The 26127-nt window shown below is 39.2% G+C and overlaps 1 protein-coding gene across 4 annotated transcripts; it reads right to left on the reverse strand.

The window, feature by feature from the left end:
• WDR44 (WD repeat domain 44) lies at positions 1-24358 on the reverse strand. Of its 4 annotated transcripts, none has more exons than XM_080352655.1 (20): positions 24175-24358; positions 18168-18201; positions 15160-15234; positions 14014-14644; positions 13274-13404; positions 13087-13179; positions 12064-12200; positions 10928-11011; positions 10518-10624; positions 9717-9868; positions 8125-8263; positions 7965-8029; positions 6640-6753; positions 5935-6057; positions 4849-5040; positions 4582-4683; positions 3253-3368; positions 1739-1866; positions 930-1061; positions 1-489 (listed from the first exon to the last, which is right to left on the reverse strand). In XM_080352655.1, the coding sequence occupies exons 1-20, from the start codon at positions 24249-24251 to the stop codon at positions 395-397; spliced, it is 2727 nt and encodes a 908-aa protein (XP_080208781.1). In that variant the 5' UTR covers positions 24252-24358; the 3' UTR covers positions 1-394. The 4 variants fall into 4 exon arrangements, with proteins under 4 accessions (XP_080208781.1, XP_080208783.1, XP_080208780.1 ...); XM_080352657.1 differs by having other exon boundaries at positions 972-1061; positions 1739-1896; XM_080352654.1 differs by having other exon boundaries at positions 1739-1896.
• Between the last annotated feature and the right edge of the window lie 1769 nt (positions 24359-26127).

The following is a 26127-nucleotide window of genomic DNA, read 5'->3' on the forward strand; positions in this document are numbered from 1 at the left end:
CTGACATCTAGTGGCCACAAGCACCACTAAAATCCTTTTGATATATAGTCAAATTAGTGCATGTAACCAAAAGGCACACACATGTGTGAATACGTTTTCGTGCAGAAACCTGTGCAGGTTCACAATTACGTTGCAAAACAACTGTTCATAGAAAGTTTAGAGTCTAATGTTTGGCAGGATTATTCTTACACATTTCTCTCCGTTCTACAAGCCCAGGTGTTAATAGGTAGACACAGCTTTCCAAGGAGCCAATATTTGAGTAGCCTTAAAATAAAAGATTTAAAAATAAATCACCCTGTAACATTATTATATTAGATACTTTGCTTCTGCCCACATTATTTATGGAATTTTAATCCCACAGTACCATAGCTCTATGCTGTCAGTTGCAAACCAACTAAGATACGCATTTCTTTTTGTTAATGAAGACTTTGATTGCTCCAGTAAAGTCAGCCGATAAAAGCACTTCTGTGTGATCTGTCTTCAAAGCTCCTTTTAATAAGGAAAGAGAGTAAACTGTTAGTTCATTACAAATAAATAAAGCTCTCATTAAAAGATAAACTGTCCCTGTGACACCCTTCTCCCTGTATCCCACTCCTGTTACCTAGCCAATACTTCAAGAACACATTTGCATTTCTAGGAGATGGACTTTTTTACTATATATTGATACGGCTCTACCTCCTAACAGCTCAGGTGTAAGAAAAATAATCCTAAAGTACACAGGACAACAGCTACACCCCTCACTTTGCATTCTTCCAGATTTTAAGAATGCAACAGCTGCCAAAGTGTTCAACTGCTAAGGCAGGAAAATATATTCATGCCACTGCAAGGACTTTCATCTCAAGAAACCCCCCTCCCTAATTCAAAGTGTTCTTCATAATCTTTTCCTTCTCGTACTGTGGTATCAAGCAGAGATCACCTTAAACGCCTACCAGAGGGTATGGTATCTGATGTTGCAGAATCTTCTCCCTTACTTTCAGCTTCTTGCTTTTCAGAAGTTTCCAGTGACACCATCAAACCAGGATTGGGAGCAAAAATCGCTGATGTGACCACTGCATTGTGCGCTTCAGAAAGACAATCCAATTTTTATTATTTTGTTCCAATGAATTGCTAATTTTACAAGAATAGCAGGCATAAATGTTAGTAAATATCCAAGAATCTCAGTGCTTGTGGCACTAGGTAAGCTCATCGTGCAAGGAGCTACTGTCATTGCTTTGGAAGCTTAGGGATCTCAGAAGTTTCTGTAAGTGCCCAAAACTAACTCTCAAGAGCTCCAAAACATGTTTAGTATAAACATGGTCCCACATTTCCCCAAAACTGTGTGTAGGAGGTATGAGTTGCTTATTTTGTTTTTAATCTTGACACAAAAATTAAATGTTTGCATTTGTTTTCCCGTACACTTTTCCATAAAGGATCTAAGGATTGATAATTATTTTGATTACTACACTTACACAACCAAGTTCTGCCAGGGAAACATTACATTCATTCAGAATCTCCTACTGAAGCTGGACAAACTCTTAGCTACTCTGTCTCTTGCCATCCCAATCATGCATCTGTAGAGAGTTTCCTGTGGACAAGGTTTTCTGACAGTCTACCTATGGAAAATTCAGCAGTTACAATGCATCTTGCTAATAATTTCTTCAAACTAAATGAATTGCACTGCTGAGCAAATAAAAACTAGAAAATAAAAATAATTAATTTTTTAAATAACATGACCTTCAATAAACAACCTGATTTTTACCTTTAATGCCTTCCCAGAAATCATTACGGTCTCTTCTTACAGATGTAAACTTGCTCAAGTCATGGTATGTACTCCAAATATAAACGTATTTATCTTCTGAACCACTTACAATGTAGGTAAAATCATGGCTAAGGATTCGAAGAAGGAAAAACACATCACTTTTCTTAGCTGTGCAAGCAACTGTTACAATAACTCCTCAGAGGACTTGTAGCTTTACAAATGCAATCAGGCTAAGTTCACAATTCAAACTGATCCTTTATTTTAGTGACTGTATCTCAAAAAAAGCACACAGTTCCTAAATGAGTGTGCATGCAAGCTTCCCAGTCATGAATAGCACATACAGAAGCTGTTCTCCTGCAGCTTCTGACATAGAAGAGGGTTAGTCTAACAACCATACTTAGTAAGAACAACAATCTTTAAATGCAATTTGCATCTGTTTGAGTCTGGAACCTGTCTGAACACCTGAGAGAGTAACAGAAATTGTTTACAATATAATCACAGGCAAAAAAATCCACACTGGTGTAAGATAAAAAGCATTCAACCAGATTGTAACCAGATGACTGTATAATGCACACTGACAGAGACAAAACAGTACAAGTCAAATATTTACTTTGAATTTACCTACTGATGAATATGCTACATAACTAAACTCTAACTATGCTACAGCCCTGTATCTAAAGATGACTTAATGTGAGAAATTTATCTTTAGTTTGAGGGCTGGACAAGATAACCTCCGGAAGTCCCTTCCAGCGCCAGCCATTCTGGGAAATACTGGGTTAGCCTTAAAGGGGCTTTCAAAGGCCAACAGCTGACAATCGAGATTGCATTTGGCATCATTGCTTAAGCACTGCTGCCCTTCTCTGCTCAAACATCCAGGTTAAACAGATAACCAAACATTTTTTCCCCTTTGGCTTCTGCAAGACTCAAAGAGTGAATAGAACAAATATTCTCCCCCTACTCCCTTTCTTCTACTACTTTAAACACCAGTATCTCCATGACAGTCATAGTAATATACTCAAACTCAGAAAGGCATCTTAGGCCAGCATGGAGAAAGAAGGAAAAATAATTCCAGCTCAGATTTGCAGGCTGTTTCCTGACAGTGACGGTACACGGGCAGTGACCAGCCACCTAGGACAACAGGTGGGTGACCAACACACCAGCAACAACAACTGACAAAATTAAGGAAATAAAACCTATTTATCACAGATGAGAGAAAAGATGCAGCATCCAAGCCCCACCTGTTCTAGCACAGTTCCTGTATTTACAGCAATAGTAACGGACGTGCATCATACTATCAACAGAAAAGGATTCACTTGTCCACAGAAGCTCCCTGCTCACAGGCAGCTGTGTCATTCTTGACTAGAGCCTTTAGTTACATTTGTATTGCGAGGCAAGTGACATTTCAGAGGCTCAGCTACACACTAAGGTAAACAGATTATTTAAACAAAAGCCTCTGTACTTCAGCCACAGCATTTCCCAAATCCAACAATTCCACTGCTGTAACACTGACTTACCTAAAGCTGGCTTTGATTTGGCTGCTGCTGTTGACATAACCTTTGTATTTCATAGACAAAGACAGATCTCTTAGGTCATACAACCTGATTCTGGAATCATTCGATGTCACTAGTATCTAGAAAAGAAATAAATAAAATTTAGAAGTGGAAACCATTAGCATGCCTAAGGAAGAGGAACAGAGTTCATTCAAACAGTCAGAATTCCCCATTTTTTGATTTAAAAAGTGACATAGACAAAAAATAGGTCAAAAGAAGCAAAACAAGATTCAGGACAATGACTTTTTTCTCTCTCATCTTCTGGTTTGAACCAGAACAGCTGCTCTTTACTGAAGTAAAATGGGGGCCCTAAGAATAGTCATCAATTTGCAAAGGATATTTTGGAACTCATTCCACAATAATATGGCAAAACAGCTCTTCTAGTGAGGTAAATTTCTGGAGACTCATGACCATGAAGCACAGATCAGAGGCCATTATCTGCTATATAAATGTGGTGGTTTAACCCAGCAGGTAGCTTAACACCACACAGCGCTGTCCACTCACCCTCCCCACAACGTGGCATGGGAAGAGAATGAGAAAACAGGTAAACCTCGTGAGTTAAGGTAAAAAGTTTAATAAGAGAGAAAGGGGAAATAATAACAGTGATAGTAAAGAAGTATATTAAAAAAATGATGCACAATGAATTGCTCACCACCCATCAACTGATACCCAGCCAGTTCCTGAGCAGCGGTACCCCCAACCAGCCTCCCCCAAAACATACACTGAGCATGATGTCGTAGGGTATCAAATATCCCTTTGGCCAGTTTGGGACAACTGTCCCAGCTGTGCCCCCTCCCAGCTTCTTGTGCACATGAACAGTGTGAGAAGCTGACAAGTCTTTGACTACTTAGCAACAACTAAACCATCAGTGTATTATCAACGTTATTCTCATTCTAAATCCAAAGCACAGCACTATACCAGCTACTAGCAATAAAATTAACTCTATCCCGGCCAAAACCAAGACAATAAGCAAACTGAGCTTTTCTTGGTTTATGTAAGTTTCACGTTTTTCCAAATGAATATAAAATTCAAGAGGTTGTTTATGCTAAAGAAATTTTCACTGAAAGCCATCTGTAAGTATTTTGTGACCTTTAGATTAATCAGAGTGTGTCATTTAAAAAAGTATATTTTACCACTATTTAGTATTGTATTAGTCTAAATCAGCAAAGAGTCGTGTTCATTTTAGTAGTGTTAAGATGCTGATTTAAGTCAGTGACTACAAACAAGACGTAGCACAAGCTTATTAAGCATCAGACTCCAGTACTGAGCCAAATTTGCACTGAAAGACAGTACCTTATTCTCTCCAGGCAAGGGTTCAATGCCAGTAATTTTTCTTCCAACTCTATTTCGGCCTCTGGTAGAGCGCACATGTATTTGTGTATGGTACTTCAAGTGCTGAAAAGATATTAAAATGCATCTTGATTTGAAATAATTGTGTAAAAGCTTTAAACTATTTTGCTTCAAGGTCAAATGGTTTGTTTCTTGATATTTAAATAAGCATGACTTTTAAATGTTTGTTATTTAACATGAAAAAAGAAACAGTCTCAAAAAGCTTTTTACCTCTGTGTCATAGAAGATGCATCTTCCATCATATGTGCCTATGACTGCGTATTTGCCATTCTGACAGAAGTTCGCAGCTGTAATCAATTTTGTCTGCCCATCTACTTCATTCCATAATGCCACTTTTTTGTCAGGAATGTTCCAGAGTCGGAGTTTTCCATCCAATGAACCACTTAAGAAGTACCTGTCATCCTGAGAGGACAAACTACATTAATCTCAGCTTGTGCTATGAGTATGTCCCAATTTCCTTAAAACCTTCCCGTTCCATTTCCAAACAGCTTCTCTCCAGAACCTCCCAAATAAGAGCTCTCAAACAAGTTCATCATAATGTTTAAGAAGGCTGAAAAGACAATGTTAAAATCACTGGTAAATGAAGTTCAATTTCATAGAGCTTTTTGAAAAGATTACACACATACAGTGTGTATACCTCAAGTTCAAAAACTGTTCACTGTTAGCACAATTACTTTTTACTCTCTCAAGACAAGTTAGAAAAATACTAACTTTGTCAGTGGTTGAAAGCTCCTTTCAGAGTTCCTGATGCATCTACCAGTTACGTATGTTCAGGGAACATATTACAGTATTTTTTAAAAAACATCAAATAAGACAGGTTGGAAGTAATCCGTGGAGGTCTCTGGTCCACCTCACCTGCTCATAGCAAGGAAGGCCTCAAAAGTTTGATCAGGCTATAGAGAGTTACATACTCGCAAGTTTTAAACATTCCCAAGGATTCTGTGGTTTTTGGACCATGTGCTATATTTCATTACATTTTTTTCCACTAACATTTAGTCACAATATCTGTCATTGGAAATTCAGACTTTTCACAAAGCTACTCAAAACTATATCAGCTATAATGTTATAGCCAATAGATAACTGACTTTCCAAATCATGCTTACAAGCAGTTAAACCACAGGAACACTCCTGGTGAAGTTTAATGAATACTTAAAGTTCCAGAGTGTTATCCAATAGGGATATTTTTAAAGTGCACAAACTCTATTATTCATTTTTTAAAAAACTAAAAATAAAGGGGGAATACTCCTGTAATTTCAAATTCTGCCTCCCTAGAAGTAAGACAGCAACTACACTTACCCTTGGGTGGAATGCTATAGCGGTGACAAAGTCTATATGCTGGAAACAGCAGAGACATTCTCTTCTTGATATGTGCCATAATCTGACAGTCTTGTCCATAGAAGACGAAAGCAAGAAGTAATTCTGTGAAACAAGACCATTCCATCGTTATTAATAGACTCAAAAGTAACAGAAAATACAGAAGCAATCTGATCGGCAAAGTCCATTAACTTCTCTGGTAGTTTCTTTGTTGCCATGAAATTTAACATTTTAACCTTTAACATAAAATGTTTTATCCAAATTATCATTACTAATCGGTGTTTTCCCTAAGCCGAGCACACTAATGCTCAATCACAGAAAGTCTTCTGGAAGAATCTCAACAGAAATGAATACTTGGAAAGTAGTTAAAGTATTTGGAGAAAAAAACTGGCATAACAGGCTTCTAAAGAAGAGAGGGTCACTCCCGCCTAAGATCCTTCAGCCAGACTGTTCTTAAAATTAAAACTGTATTGATTTTTTTTTTAGAATGCTTTTAATTAGAGAAGTCAGAGAAGTTTGTTCATTTTATTCCAATTATTTCAGCTGGAATAAGCATTGTCTTGAAAAATCTTTTATCTTAACTTCAATATGTTTCATATTGTTTAGATGCATGGTTCCAATGGTAATTGACAAAAGAAAACAATGAAAATACAGGAGAACCGTGTAGGTTGTATTAAGGTGCCTTACTTTAGACCAGGAAAGATCAAGAAGATCTGCTGTATGCCCTTTGTATTTGCAAAATGGTCTTTGACGAAATGGGGCATTTTTATCATCTGGGTCTTCATCAACTCCACTGCAAATCTATGAGAGAAGTGTATAGAAACGTTACAAAATGTTAACTGGAAAAAATAGCAATAAAGCAATTACTGCTTATGAAAAGTATAGGACTAATAACAATTTAAAGAACAACTCTTATGACTTTAAAATAAACAACACTGCAGTAATAAACAACCAAAGTAGATTTCAAGTAGATTTCAAGTCTGTGAATCATCATATTGAAATTCCAAAATAAAGAAGCTCCACATTTCCCATCCATACAGCTTTTATTCTATGGGACAAGCTTGACAGCAATTTAAGCAAACATTTGAAGGTAAGCTTTTGGGAAAAAATGTATCAATCTTGAAAACTGCATTCCAATTTAGAACATAAACTGCAGTTAAAGTTTCCATGTTTCTAGTGCATATCAAGAATGATAACGTCCTAATAAGAGACCCTTTCAGAATAAACAGGTGCAAAATAAAAAACCCCCTAGAAATTCCTATACAAAAGCTCTCCACCAAAAAACCACTCAAGATGACACCCCCAGTGTGTGTGCCTAAGCAAGCCCATTCACTTACCTAAGGCAAGGAAAGACTCTAGGCCCTCTCCTAGCCCCCCGCCCAAATAGTGCACATTAAATAATGCTGTTGCTTTTTCATCTATTTCTTACACTACTGGAAACCAGAAATAGAAAAAAATGTAAATAAATTAATTTTAATGGCAGGTTTACTAAAGCATCTCAACACACTACAACGAACAGTGTCTTAATACCTTCGGTCAGTTATGTTCCATTTTATTCTACACGGATGTGAAAAATTGTAAAAATGTCAGGTTTTATTATGTTTCTGAGTATCCCATTGCTGAGTTTGGCCTTCCTCAGAAAAGACATCATCAAGTCAGATGTTAACTGCAAGTAATGCTCTGAGGCAAAACATTAAGACAGGAAATTCAATAATGTAGGTTTTTCCCCTTTAGCATTTCACTTGGAAATCTACTCTGGCAAAGGGCCACAGAGAAGCTATGCACCTTTTGTAATGCACTAAGTTTAGTGTTGTACTTTCTCACTTGCACCCCATACACATGGAATAACAGTATTTGACTGAATATGTCTTTGGATAAGACAGTTTGTCCGTGCCTCAAAGACAAAGGCCAAGAACTCTTTAACGTGCGTTTGGATAAAGCAACAATCAAGATGTGGCATTAGAGACCTATGCGACCCCTCACCTCTTTCCCCCAACACCCACTGTACGTACCCCTGCATCAGTGTCAGACTTTGAGGAATTCAGACTCTCTTGAGATGGGGAGGGAGAGACACGGCCTACAATACAGGCAGAAACACCGTGGTCAACTCTACGTTCCCAAATAACTAGATTTTCTAGTGTTTCAGAGCTCTAGTGATGCATAGAAAGATACCTTCTGTGTTGTATTTCATTCGCATGTTATTGAAGTAGTCAAAAGCATTCTTTAAAACCCATATTCTTACTACGTTGTCTTGTCCTGCAGACGCAAGTAACCGACCGCAGTGAGAGAATTTCATTGTCCAAACAGCACCCTGCCCAAATAAAAATATTATTGTTTAAGTTACATGAAGAGCCTTTTTCCATACAAAAAAACCCCTTTGTGTTAATGTAAACTGACAAGATTTAGGACATATACAAGATACCACAAGTAAATAAATTGTAGATCAAAACACTGAAAAGTAATTATTAAGACAGGTGGATTGTGCAACATACTTGCAAAGATAGTTTGAAAGAAACAGCTCACAAAGCAGATTACTGTAGGAGAAGAGTTAACGGAGCTCAGTGCTACCACAGCATTCTACATAAAACTGGTACAGTTAGTAACAGTCAGCAAGTCAGGGTTCTGAGTGACTTACAACCTGCTACTCAATTAGTAAAACTGGCAAGTACTTGCAGCTGTACATGAAGTTAGCACTAGCTGTGCAAACACTCTTTTTTAATAGAAATTGTGCTTGGTTACATCAATTCTAGCAACCAACATGAATACTACATTGGTTAAATTCAGAACTGGTATGAGGATTTCGCAAAGCCTGTGAAGGCAACAATTCTTTCTTCATTGCAAAGTCCAGAGTTAGTAGTCACTAAAACACAGTACCACACAAGCAATATTCCATTTCCTCCTATTATTTACTGAACAGCTATTAGACATTTGACTCCACCAACCTACCATTCTTTTAGTATGTTTTTGGGGAATTTCCTAGGTTTGAAGAAGTCATATACTGGTATGATAGAAACTAACACAGATGGATTACCAGTAGGACTGGAAACTTAAGTTGTGGATGACAAGTTTGAACTCTCCAGTCACCAAACAGATTGCCGTAGGTCATTATCCTTAGCCTAACACTGAAAGATGTGGAACTCTTTCAATTGTCAGACAGTTGCTGTCAGCAGAAGTACCTGGGAAGTCAGGAATACTAGAATGTGTTTCAGACTCTGCAGGGGAGCTTGCACACTTCCAACAGTGATGAATAGGTAGGTTTTCTGCCTCATTCTCCACAGGCATCTCTGCGAATATCATATCCCACTCTCTCCCCTCCTTATCATCCTGATCCACACACCCTATTAATCTTTCTGCACTTTTGCCTCTAGAACCTGTGTATTATTTCTGTTCAATACGTGTGTTCACACCTCTAACAGGCAGACTAGGTCAATACTGTTGCTCTGTGCTCAGTTCTAGTAGTGGAACATGGCCTGTTTCGGCCTGAATTTGTAATTGCAGAAACTAAGAAACCAAGCACCACTCAATACCAAAACTCTTTCTAGGAAAATCTCTTGAGAATCTCTGAAGCCTGAGTATTTACAGACTTCTTTTTCCTGAAGATCTGATCAAACCAGCCAAATTTTAATTTCTTGCCAGAATGAAATTGCTCTTGAAGAATAAACTTGGCGGTAATTTCTGGAGGTCACCAAGCAGATGAAAACTAAAAGCTGAAAAGCACACTGAAGAGATTCAGTAAAACCACCGATGAAATTTCAGAGACCTACCATATGCTCTCCACTGAGATCCTGAACAACTTTAATTTGTTCAAAATCATAAGGTCCCTTGAAGCCATGTGCTGCTTTGAACTTAACTGGTCTTGTATATGGCATCCCTTCATCATCACTGGAAGAGGGGTCGTCTTGATCTGTGTGAAAGACTAAGAAGAACACAAATTCAGATGCACATATCTCAGCACACATTTAATCTATTAGTAAGCATTTGCCAATACTTTTTGGTAGCAGATTACTCTTGAATAAGCAAATTTTTATAGGCACTATTAAGCAAAACAAGAATACCAAGGTCTAAAATACATCTACACTAATTTTAGGTTGTAGTGAATCCAAATATTGAACATTCAAAGTAAGAACTGCTACCCATTTTTGTTCTGCCCCTTTCTTTACACTGGGTTTTAAATTTGGCAGATCCTGCACTAAGTGATTTACGTCAGTTTAACGTGTGCTGAAAATTATCCATTTCATTGTATTGGCTGCTTTTTGGAACATCTTTCCAAAAAGGTTCACATATTGCTACCCAGACAGCTTTCTAACAGCACGGTAAAAATTATAGTATTCAACTGGTTTAGCTGAAAAGGTCTCTCAACTAGTACTTTACAAGAATTCATCCTTGTAATTGGCAAGTTTCAGAATGCCTACCAAGCTACAAGCTTCAACTCTAAAAAGCCACCAGCTGTACAGTGGTAGTATACAGCAGCACGTGTCCCTCAGACACCTTTGAATCCTAGAAGCCCAAGGATAAACAGATTTATCCTGTTAAAAAAAAGAAATTAAAAAGTCAGCATCACCAACCTTCATCTCGAACACTCTTAACTTTGTTTACAGCACGTTCACCATATTCTTCAGCAAGGTGCTTTGCTCGCTTTACAGATTTGCCAAGGAACTTTTTCAGCTGGGTCCTTAAAAAGGAATGGCACTTTTTCAACAAATAACTCTGGCAAATTCTCATTTTTTTGCTATTATGAGTCAATAGTTTTGATTTGAAATGCAATATTATCTCTTTCCATTACTGCTCCTTAAAATAAGCATTTAATTTGCCAGCAGTAATGTAATGTTCAGTTTAACTGTAGGGCAATGGGCTTATGTAAATTCAGGTAGCACTTGTACTTAAAAGGTAACTTGTTCAAAAGTCAGAAGGAGAGCTGCAGCTTAGAAAAGCAAACCCTGCCTTTTCTTTGTAGGGACATGAAACAGCATCTTACGTTTTTTGTTTTAACCTTCCTCCATCAGAATCAGTTTGCTGCGTCTGCATTTTGTCTTCATCATCAGACTGTGCTGCATCATTACTAGGAAATACAGAAGCGATTGTTCAATATGAAATCATAATTTAACTAAATTGAATAAAACATTAGTAAAGTAGGAGCTGCATTTTAGGATTCATCTTTGTTCCTTCATGTACCACATTGGAAATACATGGATATGATGTTAATCAAGTAATAAGACACATCTTTCAGTTCTAAGGTATCTTGATAATAAAACTGCATACATACTCCAGATGCCAAAGATAACTTATTCCCATAAATTCAAAACTTTAAGCTTATTGTGATGCTCTGAGAGATAAGAGGAGATAAAATATACCACATTACTAGGAATTGGCAACATGCCACATTGTTCTCATAGATCAAATTAATACTGGTTAATTCTGAAATGGAAGTTTGTACACAGAAGAGTATAGCTCTACAGAAGTGAGCTTGCTTTGACAATACAACAAGGCAAAAAAATTAAAATTATAATAATAAATATATAAATAATATATAAATATATAAATAATAATAAAAAAATAATTCACACAAATCTAGGTTTTGAAACAAACATCTCGATTCATACAATTTCCTGATCATTAAGAAACTGTATTTTGCTACCAAAGCTTACAGACTCAGTTTTAAACATTAAAAGAGCCTAAAACCCTGTTAAGCATAGGAAAACCTCAAAGCAGTTAGCTATACTGATGACCACAGATCTTCAGAGCACTGAAGTCTACTAAATTAAACACTGAAAAAGCTGCAGGATGTGGTAGAATGAACAACATATAGTACTTGAACATGAACTCTGTTTCATTCAGTATAGAAATGACAACATTTAACATATCAATTGCTAACTGCAGTTCAGCTGGTTTTTCAGAGATTCTTGCCTATCGATTTCAAGCAATATCATCAACTTTCAGTTAACTTAAAAGAACTCAATTAACAGCCTAGTTCACAGGGAAGTGGCATTAGCAGTAAATTTGTCAGATACAAATGGATTGGGACTCTTTATTTGCGTAAGAGCTGTCTCCATGTATGCAAAAACTATGAGAGCAACAGTATCAGAAAGAGCTGAAAGCTATCATCATTCATACCTGACGTATTCTTTAGTTCTCCTCATGATATGCAAAGTTAGGGGATTAATGCCTGTTGGCAACTTTTCTTCTGCCAAACTCAAGGGTATTTCCTCACCTGTATCAAGGTTTTTTATCATTACGCTTGCTAGAATTTCCTACAGAAAAATAAGACAACTTGATCAGACTCCAAAACCTAGGGCAAAATATAAATCATCCGATCTTACAGATTTATTTCACAAAGTCTAAGTTAAAATTGCCTTTAGCATGTTAGTGCAAACATTATCAACCACTATACACAGATGATCAATTACATGTCATCACAAGCTTCGACTTCATAAATCAGAAATGCAGCTGTACAGACATGAGCCACTGCCCAACATGCTAATATCAAACATATTACGCAATTATTAGATATTTGAAGTCCTCCCGTTTCAGATATTCTAACGGCCATAGCTTAGATTTAGTCAAAGACAACCTTCACCTACAGAGAAAAAGCATTTAGAGCTAACTAGTTCTACACAAAAGAAAAGGGTTTGAGCATTTAATGATCTGCTTATGATCACACATCTGTATAGTAGCAGCAAAAAAACAACTATACACAGATATACATAAATTGGCAGCAGCTCAATAAGATCATTAGGATTAATGGAAGTTACTAACTAAAGAAACTATTTCTTAATAATAGTAAAATTATTCTCCTATAGCTGACTTCTCCTTTTAGAAACATGACAAAATGCCAACTTTGCTGGTGCTCCCACATGTTGAAATCTTGAAACATGTTTGCATAGCTACAAACACAAACTCCTGGCATTTCAGATCTACTACAGCTCACGCTTTCAAACACTAATACTACATATGACTCAGGGACCACAAAGCACCTAGGTGGACAAAGCCAGCACATCATCACTCCTGTTTGCATCCCTCATCACAACACGTAGCGGTGCAGAGTGCAAAGAGTGACGTGTGGCTACTCCAATCCATTTGACAGGCTGGAAAAGCAAGCACAAGAACGTACTATGTAGTGATCACATTCATTAATACCTCATCTGTGAGTTCTCTTCCAGAATTAGACCTGGGTCTTTGTGGTCCAAGTACTTCGTTTGTTGTCTGGCCATCAGCTGCTTTCCCATTTTCCTGAAATTTTGCAGACAGAACATGTTATCTCCAGCGTAACACTGAAGTGATAGAAAACTTTAAAGTTACTGAACTTAAAATCTTTTCCTGATACCTGTGCAGTGACTATTTTATCTCCACTAGTTGCACTTGCCAAATCCAAAGAAGGCTGAGAATCTTTGGGCATGCCTTCTGTCACTGTGCTTGGAGTTAAAAGACCACCAGCTGTGAAGTTCTCTCGAGAAACTAAAAAGACATTCATATTAGAAAGAAGAGCATAACACTTGATATAGACAGTCTACAGATAGCTAGAATCCTAACATCATACTCCTAGAACACCCTTTCTGACAATTTGCATTTTTTTTTTAAACATCAACTGTCACCAAATTTGCCTTATCAATTTTGTATTTCATTTATAGCTGGAGGCACAGGCACAATTTCACACCGAGTCCTCTCAAGTTTTATTAACAATATTTTTCTTAGTCATTCCCTACTAACCCAGGACTACTCATTTTCATGAAGCCTACACCTTGAGTTGTATTTCCATGAAAATACAGATTGCACACATTTTATTTGAAGTAACTTTTAGTTTCTGTATTGATGAGGTAATTTCTTCTTGCTACAGAAGTAGCTATTTTGGTAGGAAACATTAGTTTACAAGAAAGTCTATGAATTAGGAACACTTGTAATGCAAAAGGATATTCCTCCACTTTAAGAAGCTGAGATTGTTGAAGAATTCTTTTTCCTCATTTAGACATCAACTAAACTAAAATTACAAGATGGAATGATTCTTCCCCAAAAGACAAGAATAGTAACCACGCAGATAACTCAAGCCATCTAAAATAGAACACTTGCCTTCTAAAACAGGTTTTTGCACTTCAAAATCCAGTTCACTCTTCTTCTTCCGGGGGGGTGGAGCTGGCCTTGCAGGCGGTGGTGGTCTTGGAGGAGGAACATGTGTTGGAGGTGGTGGCCGTGCTGGAACAGGCTTCTTTGTGCTCGCAACTATATCAGGTTCTACAGTAAGCTGCCTCGGTGGTTTTGCCGGAGGCATTTCTTCTGCTGTAGAAAGGTCTTTGGTAGATAAATCTGAAACCGCTTGTTCTAAAGTATTTGCTTCTTTCTTGTCTGTTATGTCCTCATTTTTTGATGTTTCCTCCTGTGCTTCAGTTTCATCCGTTTTGTGGTCAGTTGCATCAGTTACTTTTGTTAGTTTATATGTTTCCTGTTGCTCAGAAGCAAACAAAACCTTCCCTGACTCCAATTCAGTGTCCTCAAACACACTCTGATGTACCGGTTCTCTAGAGTCTTCTTGTAATGATGTTTGAGCAGCTAATACTTCTGGAATACTACTAATGATTCCTACTCCAGAAATCCAAGCATTTGCATCTGAACTTGGAACGGTCAGTTCTTTTTCTCTAGAAGCTAAAGAATCATCATCCAATTGTTGTGACTTCTGGCTTTCTTCTATAATACTGTCAATAATCTAAAAAAAAGAAAACAAACCACAAACAAGCAAAACACCAAAGCATTCTGCTGTTAAACAGCAGGCAACTGTAGGGTACACTTACCACTCAGTCTGTACAAAACCCACAAGAACTCTTCCACTGAAGAGTTGCTTTGTGTACAAAATATATTTTGTTTAAAAATTCTGGAGACCTAGGTGTAGAAATAGGTGTAACCGACAATTGAAACCAAATTACTGATTTCCATTCCCCTACAATGTACTTTGAGAAAAACTTATGAAACAAGAGCTGTTTACTCTTCAGAGTTCTCATGCGCTGCTAAATATGACCCCGTAAATTACACAAATAATTCACCACTGCTGAAACCCAAGTCTGTTTTTAGAATTCTTAGTTTCATATTTACATTTTAGATGGACACTCTTACTAACATTAACAACAAATTCTAATCTCTGTTAGTTTCAGGATGAACACTGATTATGAAATTACTTAATATTTCTAGCGTTGTGCTGGCAGCACAAAGCAATATTTAACTAACCTCTTTTGAGTCATCTTGTTTCATTTCTTGCAGAAAGGTTTCATTTCCAGCTTTGTGTAGCTTGCTGTCCATATCCTATAGTAAAAATAAGGTAGATATCATAAGACAATTGTAGTAATTGTAGACAATTTTAGTGATCTTCAGCAAGATGATCTAACAAAAATATATCTACAGCTAATTACATAGAACAAAGGACAAGAATTCTGCTACATTTTCACATATTACTGTTGTCAGATAGATGTTTAAACAGTCATGCACATGAAGAGTATTTCATCCAACCATAGATACAGAGAAAGCCTGCACACTATTAAACAAAAAAGGCAGTTATCTTTAAGAGGCTTGAATCTTAACTGAAATAAAACTGAAGGTAGCATGAAGTTTACAGAAACATACACATTCAATAATCTGCAGCAAGGAAAATCTATATAAAATAAACTTTCCTAGAAATTTCCAGGTTAAATCAGGCAGATCTGTCAAGTGGCCACAAATATGCTTTTGATGTTCTAACATGGAATCTTAGTTTCTACAATTTATTCCTAGCACACATTGTATATTTTTGCCTTCAGTCATCTTCATGCAGATCCTTCTGAAATCTAAATAAATTGCAGCTGAACAAATGAAACAACTGGATTTAAGCACCGAACAAGAACATTTTCAGCAGATTTGGATGAAAGACTGCATGAATATTCAAAGCTGAGTGTACTATTTATTCTTTATATATGTAAAATCAACACTACCAGGATATCATGCTAGTGATGTGAAGTCAGCTTGCAGTTTCAGAAGTGTATTTTTGAGATGCACAAACAGCATCAGCACTTTAGTATATCCTACCAAATAAAGAATTACGAAAAACAGCTCACTAAAGGTGGCCTTGCATGCCAAAATAATGTAGCAAATCTTAGTAATAGTTTTAAGTCTTATTTAATAATAATTAAAAAAATAAATAAAAGCATATACATTAGCAATATCTAACGGAGAATAGGATAGTATGCTTGATGTTGGAAGGGACCTGTTGTGATCCTGTAGTCCTTAAAGCAGAGCCAACTAGAACAAGTTGCTCAGAGATATGTCCAATCAGATTTTGACTATATCCAAGTATGAAGACCACACATCATCTCCGTGCAACTTGTTCCACTGTTTGACCATCCTGCACAGCCTATTTGGTGACCAAAGCTGCTCATAAAAGCATGTATTTGTCTCACAAAAAACTCCTGACAACTGGCTCAAAGAATTAATTCACTGAGTTTAAAGCATTAAGAAAAACAAACAAAACTCAGCTGGTTCCGAGTTTAGATATAGAACTGCTGTTCTACTCCTTCCTGTGAGACACAAAACTCTCTTCTGCTGAGGTCAGCAGTCCTCACCTGTCTCTCAATGTTAAAGACCCCAAAGGCTGGCTGTTACCATTATAAACTCTTTTTGTTAGGCTATTAATTTAATTCTGCTTATACGGTTTTAGATATGCACAAGATATCCAATCTCCATAGTAAACAGGTATTTTTCAAAACATCTCCATATATTTTTGGACCTTGGCAAGGTTTAGAGTGACTGTCCAGTACAGATATCAAAGAAATTTCTCCTTAGACTTTTTTAGACACTTAGCTAGTCAAACAGAACCTTTATGGCATACTAACATACTATAACATGTTTGAAAAAACCCACACAAATCTTGTAGACATCCATCTTCGAGAGTTCTGACCTCAAGAAATATAGCATATCATACAGAGACAACTGCAGTTCCAGGAAAATTCTTCCTCCCTGCCTACTCCATCCCCAACCTTCACATTTTTTTTCTAATCTAAACGCAAGTTCTACTTTGCCTTATCACTAAAAGGTATCTTCAAAGGTATGATTAAACACTTAAGTGTAATCAGTGTCTACAGAAGTCCATGATATTAATTTCTAATTTTATTGACATTAAACTCGCACACCTGTTAAACTTTGGACTTTGGAAACATTTCTTACCCATTCCAAGGCAAACTATACCATTAGTCACACATTCACTCAATGGATATGGTACCAAGTAGAGAAGTGCTTTTTCCACCTTCAAAAACTTAGCTTTGAACAAGTGACTTATGAAATACTTAAAATTAAAAAACCTACAAGCAACATACAGAACTTCATAGCTAATACAATAATTCAGTCAACAAGATATTGTACTGAGTTTAGTCAGAATAAGTGACATTTCTTGAAAGGCTTACACATGTAATACTTAATCATCTGGACATGAACCAGAACACAAAATAGGGGATAAGTCCCTATTGCATAACAGATACCATAAGATATGGTATCACTGTAAAAATGTTATTGATTACAGCAGAGTGCTGTTGACAAATCAGAAACGCTGTTTTCACTACGATTTCCCAATACCTTGCAGACAAAACATCAAACCTTCTGTACTCTGTCTAACAGTGTTGCACAGCATCACCTTTGGCCTTTTCAGACCGGGAAATGAGACTTAATTGTACAAGGTTCCAACTCCTCACTTAGTGACAGCGCGGCTCAATCTGGCACACACTATGTGCAGATGCAGCATACCAATTACCTGCGTGGGATGCGGCAACGCTGTCTCATTAAGCTAAATATAGTGTTTTATCTTCACATAACCCAGAGGGAAGGCTTTTGAACTACAAACACTAAGATTTTTCTTATTTTGAAGCCAGAAAAGAGCAAAGACAACTATTTCATATAAATAGAGACCAAAACCCAAGTGCTGCAGAGACTTGTTCACTACTCACAAATCATTTGAAAGCCGATAGTCTAGTAATTAAGTAGAGCTCAATTAAATTGCACATATATATTTCAGATTAAAATTAGCTTTGGGATGTTAACATACCCTAAATAAAAGTTGGAACTTCAAGAGACAAACACAATTGCTACCTGTGACAAGAAAAGCCTATAATTTCCTGTCTGTGCAGATGTTAGAGCTACCACAGCACATCTGATTTAGGTAGAAATGCTCCACATTTTGTTAATCAACAAGTATTTGATTTGAAGAAGAAACTCACCTTTAGTACACAGGATCCAACTTTTGTTGGTGATCTGTTTGAAAAAGAAGACAGACTTAAATATTTAAATAGAGCTCCAAGAAAAAAATTCCCTTGACAGTAAGTTTCAAATTAAATAGTCCAGAGTACAGCCCTCCCTTATGGTGCATGTATACTTGATACATTAGACCAGCAAAGTGAACGCTTCTCTTGCCACTCCTTTACACAAAAGGCTCCAAATAAAGCGCTCAGCTATCCAGAACGCGCAGATCCACAGTTTCTACAATCCCTGAAAGCTTCTCAGCAGAATCTTCTAGCAATAATATTTCTATCACCCTTTTATAATAAACTGATGCTATTCCAAGTACAGATTTAAAAACATTTAACATTACATAGAATTTAAAGTTAGCGTATACAGGTACCACAGGGTGGACATCAAAGAAACCAAAACTCTCAGAGAGCAGAAGCACAAATACTCCAGGAGTCTGCAAACCAAGTACCTGAACCCTACTCTGTAAAGTCAACACTATTACAGCCACTCTGCCCTTCAGCCTCTCCAGTAAACATAAGGTCTTGTTTCTAATCATGACACTGGGTATAAACGTAAGTATTTACATTATAACAAGAGGGAACTAGTTTTGCACTACTTTCCAAAATGCATACTCTGAAACAGTGAATGTGCATTAGCATTCACTCACATAACCTCTCATTTCACTAATTACATCAAAGAACAGGGTATCTTAGGGGAATGCTATCAGATAATTACTTCTCTTCAAGTCACCACTCAATCCAATCAGTGAATGATCAACTCTTACTATAACCTGAACTTACATTTCCCACAAGATTTCAAGAATTCTAGAACACGTTTAAATATTGAGTTACACTGCTTACTCTGACTACAGGATCTTACTCATATATAAAAGGCTGGACCAGATGATCTTTCAAGGTCTGTTCCAAACTGGGCTATTCTATGATTCTATTAGTTTGGCAGTCACAAGCAGAAACCAAATTACAGATTACTTCCTTAAAAGCTTCCTAGTTAGTAGGTCAAGAGAGGTTCTCCTTCCCCTCTACTCTGCCCTGGAGAGACCACATCTGGAATATTGTGTCCAGTTCTGGGCCCCTCAGTTCAAGAAGGGCAGGGAACTGCTGGAGAGGGTCCAGCGTAGGGCAACAATGATGATGAAGGGAGTGGAGCATCTTCCTTATGAGGAAAGGCTGAGGGAACTGGGGCTCTTTAGCTTGGAGAAGAGGAGACTGAGGGGTGACCTTATTAATGTTTACAAACATATAAAGAGTGAGTGTCACAAGGATGGAGCCAGGCTCTTCTTGGTGGTAACCAGTGGCAGGATAAGGGGTAATGGGTTCAAACTGGAACACAAGAGGTTCCACTTATATTTGAGAAGAAACTTCTTCTCAGTGAGGGTGACAGACACTGGAACAGGCTGCCCAGGGGGGTTGTGGAGTCTCCTGCTCTGGAGACATTCAAACCCACCTGGACATGTTCCTGTGTAACCTCATCTGGGTGTTCCTGCTCCGGCAGGCGGATTGGACTGGATGATCTCTTGAGGTCCCTTCCAATCCCTGACATTCTGTGATTCTGTGTAAATGAACTTCAGCCTGGGCTGTACAAGTATACCAGCTGGCTACCAAGGTCAGTGACACTCAAAAACTTTGAATATGACCTTGTACCAAGCAATACAGACAAATATAGACTTCTCAGACTAATTGGCCCCTCCTGCCTCCAAAATGATGGTTTGAAGGGACAATAGCTTCTGAAAAAGAAAACTATTTCAATTTCATCTTTAAGAATTTCAGTTCTTCTTTTTACTATCTAAAAGCATTTCATCACAAAAATAAAATCACACTTATATAGCAGAGTTAAGTAAACTTAAAGTACAGTGGACTGATATATATGATGACTTATCATTCATAACTAATTTAATACCTTAAACCTAGATGATTCTGTCCAGATATTGACACTTAAGATGTACAATATTCATAATACTGTTTTGAGGCATAATTTTCCTAGAAGGTGCTAACAACAATGTGCAAAAAAAAAGAGCAAAATCAGTATTTTGATCTGAAAAAAACAAACACATCTTTTGTCTTCCAAAATATACTGTAGGGAAAGGCCATAGCCTGTGCTGAGTTTCTGGTTACTGAAACATTTTCAGTTCCACTATGAACTCTGATTTCCTTAGAAAGAGTGGCAGAAATGTGTGTCAGTTCATGAAATCCACAAGATGACTTTAACAATGAGTATTTATAATTACAACATTAATGCCTTAGGCTTCAGCAAGCTATAGGGTCCTATTCTACAAGGCACTGGTGCAACTTTACAATCTAAATAAAATGTAAATCCCTCAAGTGCAAATAGATAATTTAGGTTTCTATTGTGACACTCAGCCCCAACTAGAACGTCACTTGTGGTACAAATAATTCCTCCACTGGTAACATAAAATATGAGGTTCAAAAGACATTGTACTCTTTCAGACCTCTTTAGTTAATTTGTTTTGTAGAAAATCAGCACTCAAACTGAGACAAATGTTATTTCCCACTCTCAAGCTCTACCTTGGGCAAAAGCTGCTCAAGTGATGAAGGTTACAGAGATAGTAGGTATAGAATATAACATAGCTGTGATAGCTATTGGGCAGAACATCAACACTGAGAGATGCCACAGAAAACTTAAGGCAAAACTTAATTTTGTTGTCTAGTAAGACTGTTTAGTAAATAGTGGGATTTACAAATTGATAACAATAAATCTTGTAGACTGCATTTCACATAAAACAATTCTAACAAGTTTTCTTACATAATACCACTGTAACACCAGTTTAACAAAGGAGAAGTTCAAGGTTATCCACAAAGATCAAACAAAAAATCCCATTTCACCTGCACAAACATAACCAGATGCCTGATTAATCTGAAAGCCAACTAAACTCCTGAATATTTGTGGGTTTTTTTGGTATTTATTCAGCTGTCACATTCATCCTAATTTTGGTATTTATTCAGCTGTCACATTCATCCTAATACTGACTAGACTATAGGAAGCTGACATTCCCCCTATCACGTAGCTCCCGCCTAGTACTTATTTGAAAAAAGAACTTCATGCTTTCACCACACTGTTGCTAAGTTTTATGACCGAAAACAAAACATTTAGTCCATAAAAAAAAGTGAATGAACGGCCTTGGTCAAATCCCAGGAGCACACTGCCTGCTTTCCTGCGAGGATGTACATTGTTACAAAGCAGGTGTGCTAACAGGAAGATGAAAAGAGGGTTAAAGTGTATGTATAGTAGCAGCACACTGCACAGAACATACAGGTTCAGCAACCAGACCACTAACCTTATTTACTGTTGTACTTCAGCTTGCAAAGGCAAGTCACATTTTCCTCCCTCTAACCTATGGCTGGCCTGGAAGCTACAATTTTTCTTGATGCAGCCCTCTGTGGCAGTCCACACCTCCCAAACCACAAGGACTCGTTACTGCAATGCACTCTTTGGGCTGCCTCTGCAGAGCGATCGGGAACTTCAGCTAACCAGAGGGCAGAACTTGTCTGCAGTGCTGCAAGTCACTACAGCAACATAACTGACGCTTCACACTCCATCCGTTTGCTGCCAACGTCAGTTTTGCATGTTGGCTAAAATACACGTCAACAAACAAGTCATATTATACTAAGAAGGGCTCATGTGTCAAGAGGGCACAACTTAATGTTACCTAACTTCCTACAAAGAAGAAAACTAGATTCTTCAGGAAAACAAACAAACAAACAAACATTGGTGCAACTTCACAAAGATAGAACTACTGGAGTCAGAATTCAATAATTTAACATAGCAGAGGATATTTCTCATTAGCTACACCAGCTCTTGAATTCAGTGCCTTTTGTTTGGTTGCTCATAACAATCTTTAGGATACGAGTACATTAGGAATAAACTTGCCGCTTACTGTCAGGCATATGACATTCACACTATCAGGTTTGGCAGTTCTTGATTTCAGAGTGGGTGGACAACTTTTCTTATAAATAAGAGGGTCTGCCACATGCCTGCATCCAAACAGGTGTGCCTTACTTCATGTTTTCTTTTTAGAAAAACTGACTTCCCTCTTAATGTGTCAGTTTATTCCTCTAAATTACAGGATGGCTATAGCACATGCTGCTAAAAAGGATTCCCAGGTGTTTCTGCTGATCATCAGAAGATTGAGTGCACAATGAAATGTCTCACACTGCAGAGGGCAATAAGCACTTATTTTCGGTTGCCCTTCCTCCCACAGGAAGGTTTTGATTTTTCTTGTGGGTCCCAACTCCACATCATTACACATGCACAGGTCTCAGAACTACGTTCTGCAAGCCTGCTTCCAAGAAGTGTCCAATGTAAACGTGAAATTAGCTCTTAAGAAATCTCAAAGCTTATTTAGAGAAAATACTAGCTAGCATAGACCCAATAGCAGGCTGAATTACAGATTCAGTATCTGTATTGCAAACTAAGCCCTCTGAGATCACTTCATTACTTGACTCAAGCTGACAGAACTTTATTGAGTCAATGATGCATCCTTATAGGTTATGGAAGAGCAACAGAAATTTTAAAAGCATCTTTCATCTTAATTTATAGTGAACGACTTCATATGATCAAGTTCTGCTTAGATACAGGTGGGAGAAACCTGCAAAGTCAGGACATACGGCATTATCTGTATTGAAGAGAAGTCAGGATGTGTGGTTGGGCCAGATTTAATAGCTCACTTCCACCAAATCGTCTCGCCCCCCCCTTTTGCATGTGGCTTCTAACCACACAAATCCCACACCTTCACCCTCTCCTGTCCCCACCCTGACAGGTTCCAGCTGTTCTAACTTCCAGAAACAGCTAAAACGATTCTGTTTTTCAGCTGTTTTCAATAACTTTGAGTTGAAGCAAATCACAGAACAGTCTGATGATCACTAGTGCCAGAGCAAGGAAAGCAGTTGGAGCAAAACCCCATTTTGGCACAAGCGCTGCTAATTTGGCTTACCACATCTTGTGGAACTGTACGCCAAGATACACTTTTCACCAGACTACCTAAAAAGCTACTTTCTGAAAAGCTTTGATACAGGATGTGTGGGTGAGGAGAACAGATCTAGTCTTTCCTTTGTTCTAGACATCCAGTGACCACTGACACACAGATTAAAACAAGCCCTTAGTAAATTATTAAAGCTTCAAATGGATGGATCCCACAATCCATATCTTATTGCTCTTTGAATAAGCTACATGAAACCTCATCTTGCAAGGTCATAAAATGGAGAGGTTTAGTCCAGACTACATGAAAAACAGAACTGATACAAATCATCAGCGGTTTAGAACATAACTAGAAAGATATATTTACAGTTTTAAAAGAGGCAGTGTACTTTGCTAATATCAACAATACGGTGACACAGTTTTATGTCAGTAGCACGGTATAAAATGCTGTCAAAACTTTGTTACACAGAGCCATACACTGGCTAAATACAAAGAGCATTGAAACAACACCGTTAAAGACATAACAAAGCACACCATAAGTTGTTTTACACAGAGAAACTGCTAGCCTGTTGCTGAAGAAGCTCACTCTCTTATTTTTCCTCTGAAAACTCTGTTGATTTCACCATATTTCAGGGATTAGTTCTGCCGGTCCCCATCTCGTCTGCGCACATCTTTTCTAAAAACTACATGTTGCCAGCCCGAGGTAGGCAGATATGATCTCATCAAGATCATGGCTACTGCCATCCCCATCCCCACAAGCCTCACGGAATACACCGACAAACGGCTCCATTTCTTCGCAGCCTCCTGACTTTCGGGCTCGTCCAACCCACCCACCGCCGGGGCAGCCCCGCCGGGCCGCGGCCAGGACGGCCCAGCGCCCGCTCCCCCCGTGCTCCCAGGCGGGGTCACCGGGCTCTGCCAGAGCCCCATTCCCTCCCCCCGGCCGCTCCCCAACGGCCGCAACGCTCGGGACCAGCCGCGTCTCCTGAGGGCCGCGCTCAGGACGGGGAGGGCAGGGGCGGGCGGCGGCCGCGCCGGACTCACGGCACGGGGGAGGCGCCCGCCAGGTGCACGTCCTCGGGCGCATCGTAGAACTCCTCGGTGTCGCTGTCGGAGGCCATGACGGCACCGAGCCGCGCCGGGCCGAGCCGCCCCGAGCCGGCGGCAGCGAAGCGCAGGGTGGCCTCCGCCACCTCCGGGCAGGACGGGCGGGCGGGGGCCGCGCGGTTCTCGCGAGAGCGGCGCTGGCTCCGCCCCCTGAAGGGCGGAAGTGCGAGAGAGGCTTGAGGTTCGCGGCGGCCCGGCCTGTTCCCGCCGCGTGACGTCTGGGAGCGGGGCGCCCGCACCGCGTGTCCGCGCTGCAGCGCCACCTCGCGGAGGGCACACGGACAGGGCCACGGCACCGAGCACCTGGACCGGACTGTGCACCGTCACAGCACCGAGCACCTGTACCGGACCGTGCACCCTGTGCAGCACTGTGCACCTGTACCGGACCGTGCACCGTCACAGCACTGTGCACCTGTACCGGACCGTGCACCGTCACAGCACCGAGCACCTGTACCGGACTGTGCACCGTCACAGCACCGAGCACCTTTGCTGGACTGTGCACTGTCACAGCACTGAGCACCTGTACCGGACCGTGCACCCTCACAGCACCGAGCACCTTTACCAGACCGTACACCCTGTGCAGCACTGTGCACCTTTACCGGACTGTGCACTGTCACAGCACCGTGCACCTTTACCGGACTGTGCCCCCTCACAGCACCGAACACTTCTGCCGTACTGTGCACCCTGTGCAGCACCGTGCACCCTCACAACACCGTGTACCCTGTGCGGTACAGTGCACCCCAGCACCCCTCACAAGCTTTGGGAGGCAGGAGCCATGCAGCCCTCAGCATGGGGGGGTGACAGTCCTGCTGTGGGAGTCCCCCATGCATCCCCTGCCAAGTGGTGATGGCAAACGGGGCAGCCACAGCTCTGCAGCACTTGGCCCGTTTTTCTGCGTCTGTCACAACTGCTCTTTCAAGGAGGTTACCCGACCAAAACCATGCTGACTCTGACCTTTCGGATGACAGGCAAAATGAGGTCGATAAATCAGATGCAAATATTTATCTGTGCTATTAAACACTGTCAAAACACTTGGTAATAAAGGCAAGCAAATAATACAGTGGAAAAGAAGGAGAAAATCTGATTTTTTTTCTATTGGTCTGGCCATACAAGGAAACCAGAATTAAAGTAATAGAATCAGATTAAGAAAAATTAAGATATTCTATTACATTAATTGCTTGGAAATATTTAAAGGATTTTTTTTTTTCTCATTAACTTCTGTAATGAATGTTTGAAACTTGTAGCAGGAATTCAATTTCATGGTTCTCTGTTGACTTTTCCCCATATTTTTCCTTCCAATAAATTGTCATTTTTCTTCTGCCATTGAATTATGCATGATCAGACAGCAACAACTCACGGAAGAAAGAGGCTGCCCTTTGAAACCTGAAATGCTTTTCCTTTTAATATCTACATGGCAATAAGTACCTGTTTCTGAGCCAAAGCAGTATTCCTTCGTTGACAAGTGTGATGGTGACAGATTGATTATAATTTTTGGCTTCCCTCAACATTCTCTGTGTGCTGACCTCCCATCCCTGTTGCTCTCTGGCACCCTTAGCTGGGCTCCAGTTCTTTTTCATGTGTCTTCTCTGACTTCCAAAAAGCACTAAGTTTCCCAAAGCGGTGACACAAACTAGAGCTCTCTCTATATGCACTTATTTTTGTGAGACGGGTAAAAGCTTAATATATTTGAGGCACGTGCCCTTACACATGCACGTGGTGTGGGGCCAAATCCTCCTGTTCCCTTAAAAAATCATGAGGCTTCTCAGCCAAACCAACAGAAGGGCTGGGTGACAGGAAGGAGATGAATTGGAAACCCATGAGCAATTCTTCTGATTCCTCCTAAAGACAAGGAAGGATGAGCCTAGCGTACACCTTAAGCTCTTAACATTG

The sequence above is a fragment of the Nesoenas mayeri genome (assembly GCF_963082525.1).
Source record: "Nesoenas mayeri genome assembly, chromosome: 13".
NCBI lineage: Eukaryota > Metazoa > Chordata > Aves > Columbiformes > Columbidae > Nesoenas > Nesoenas mayeri.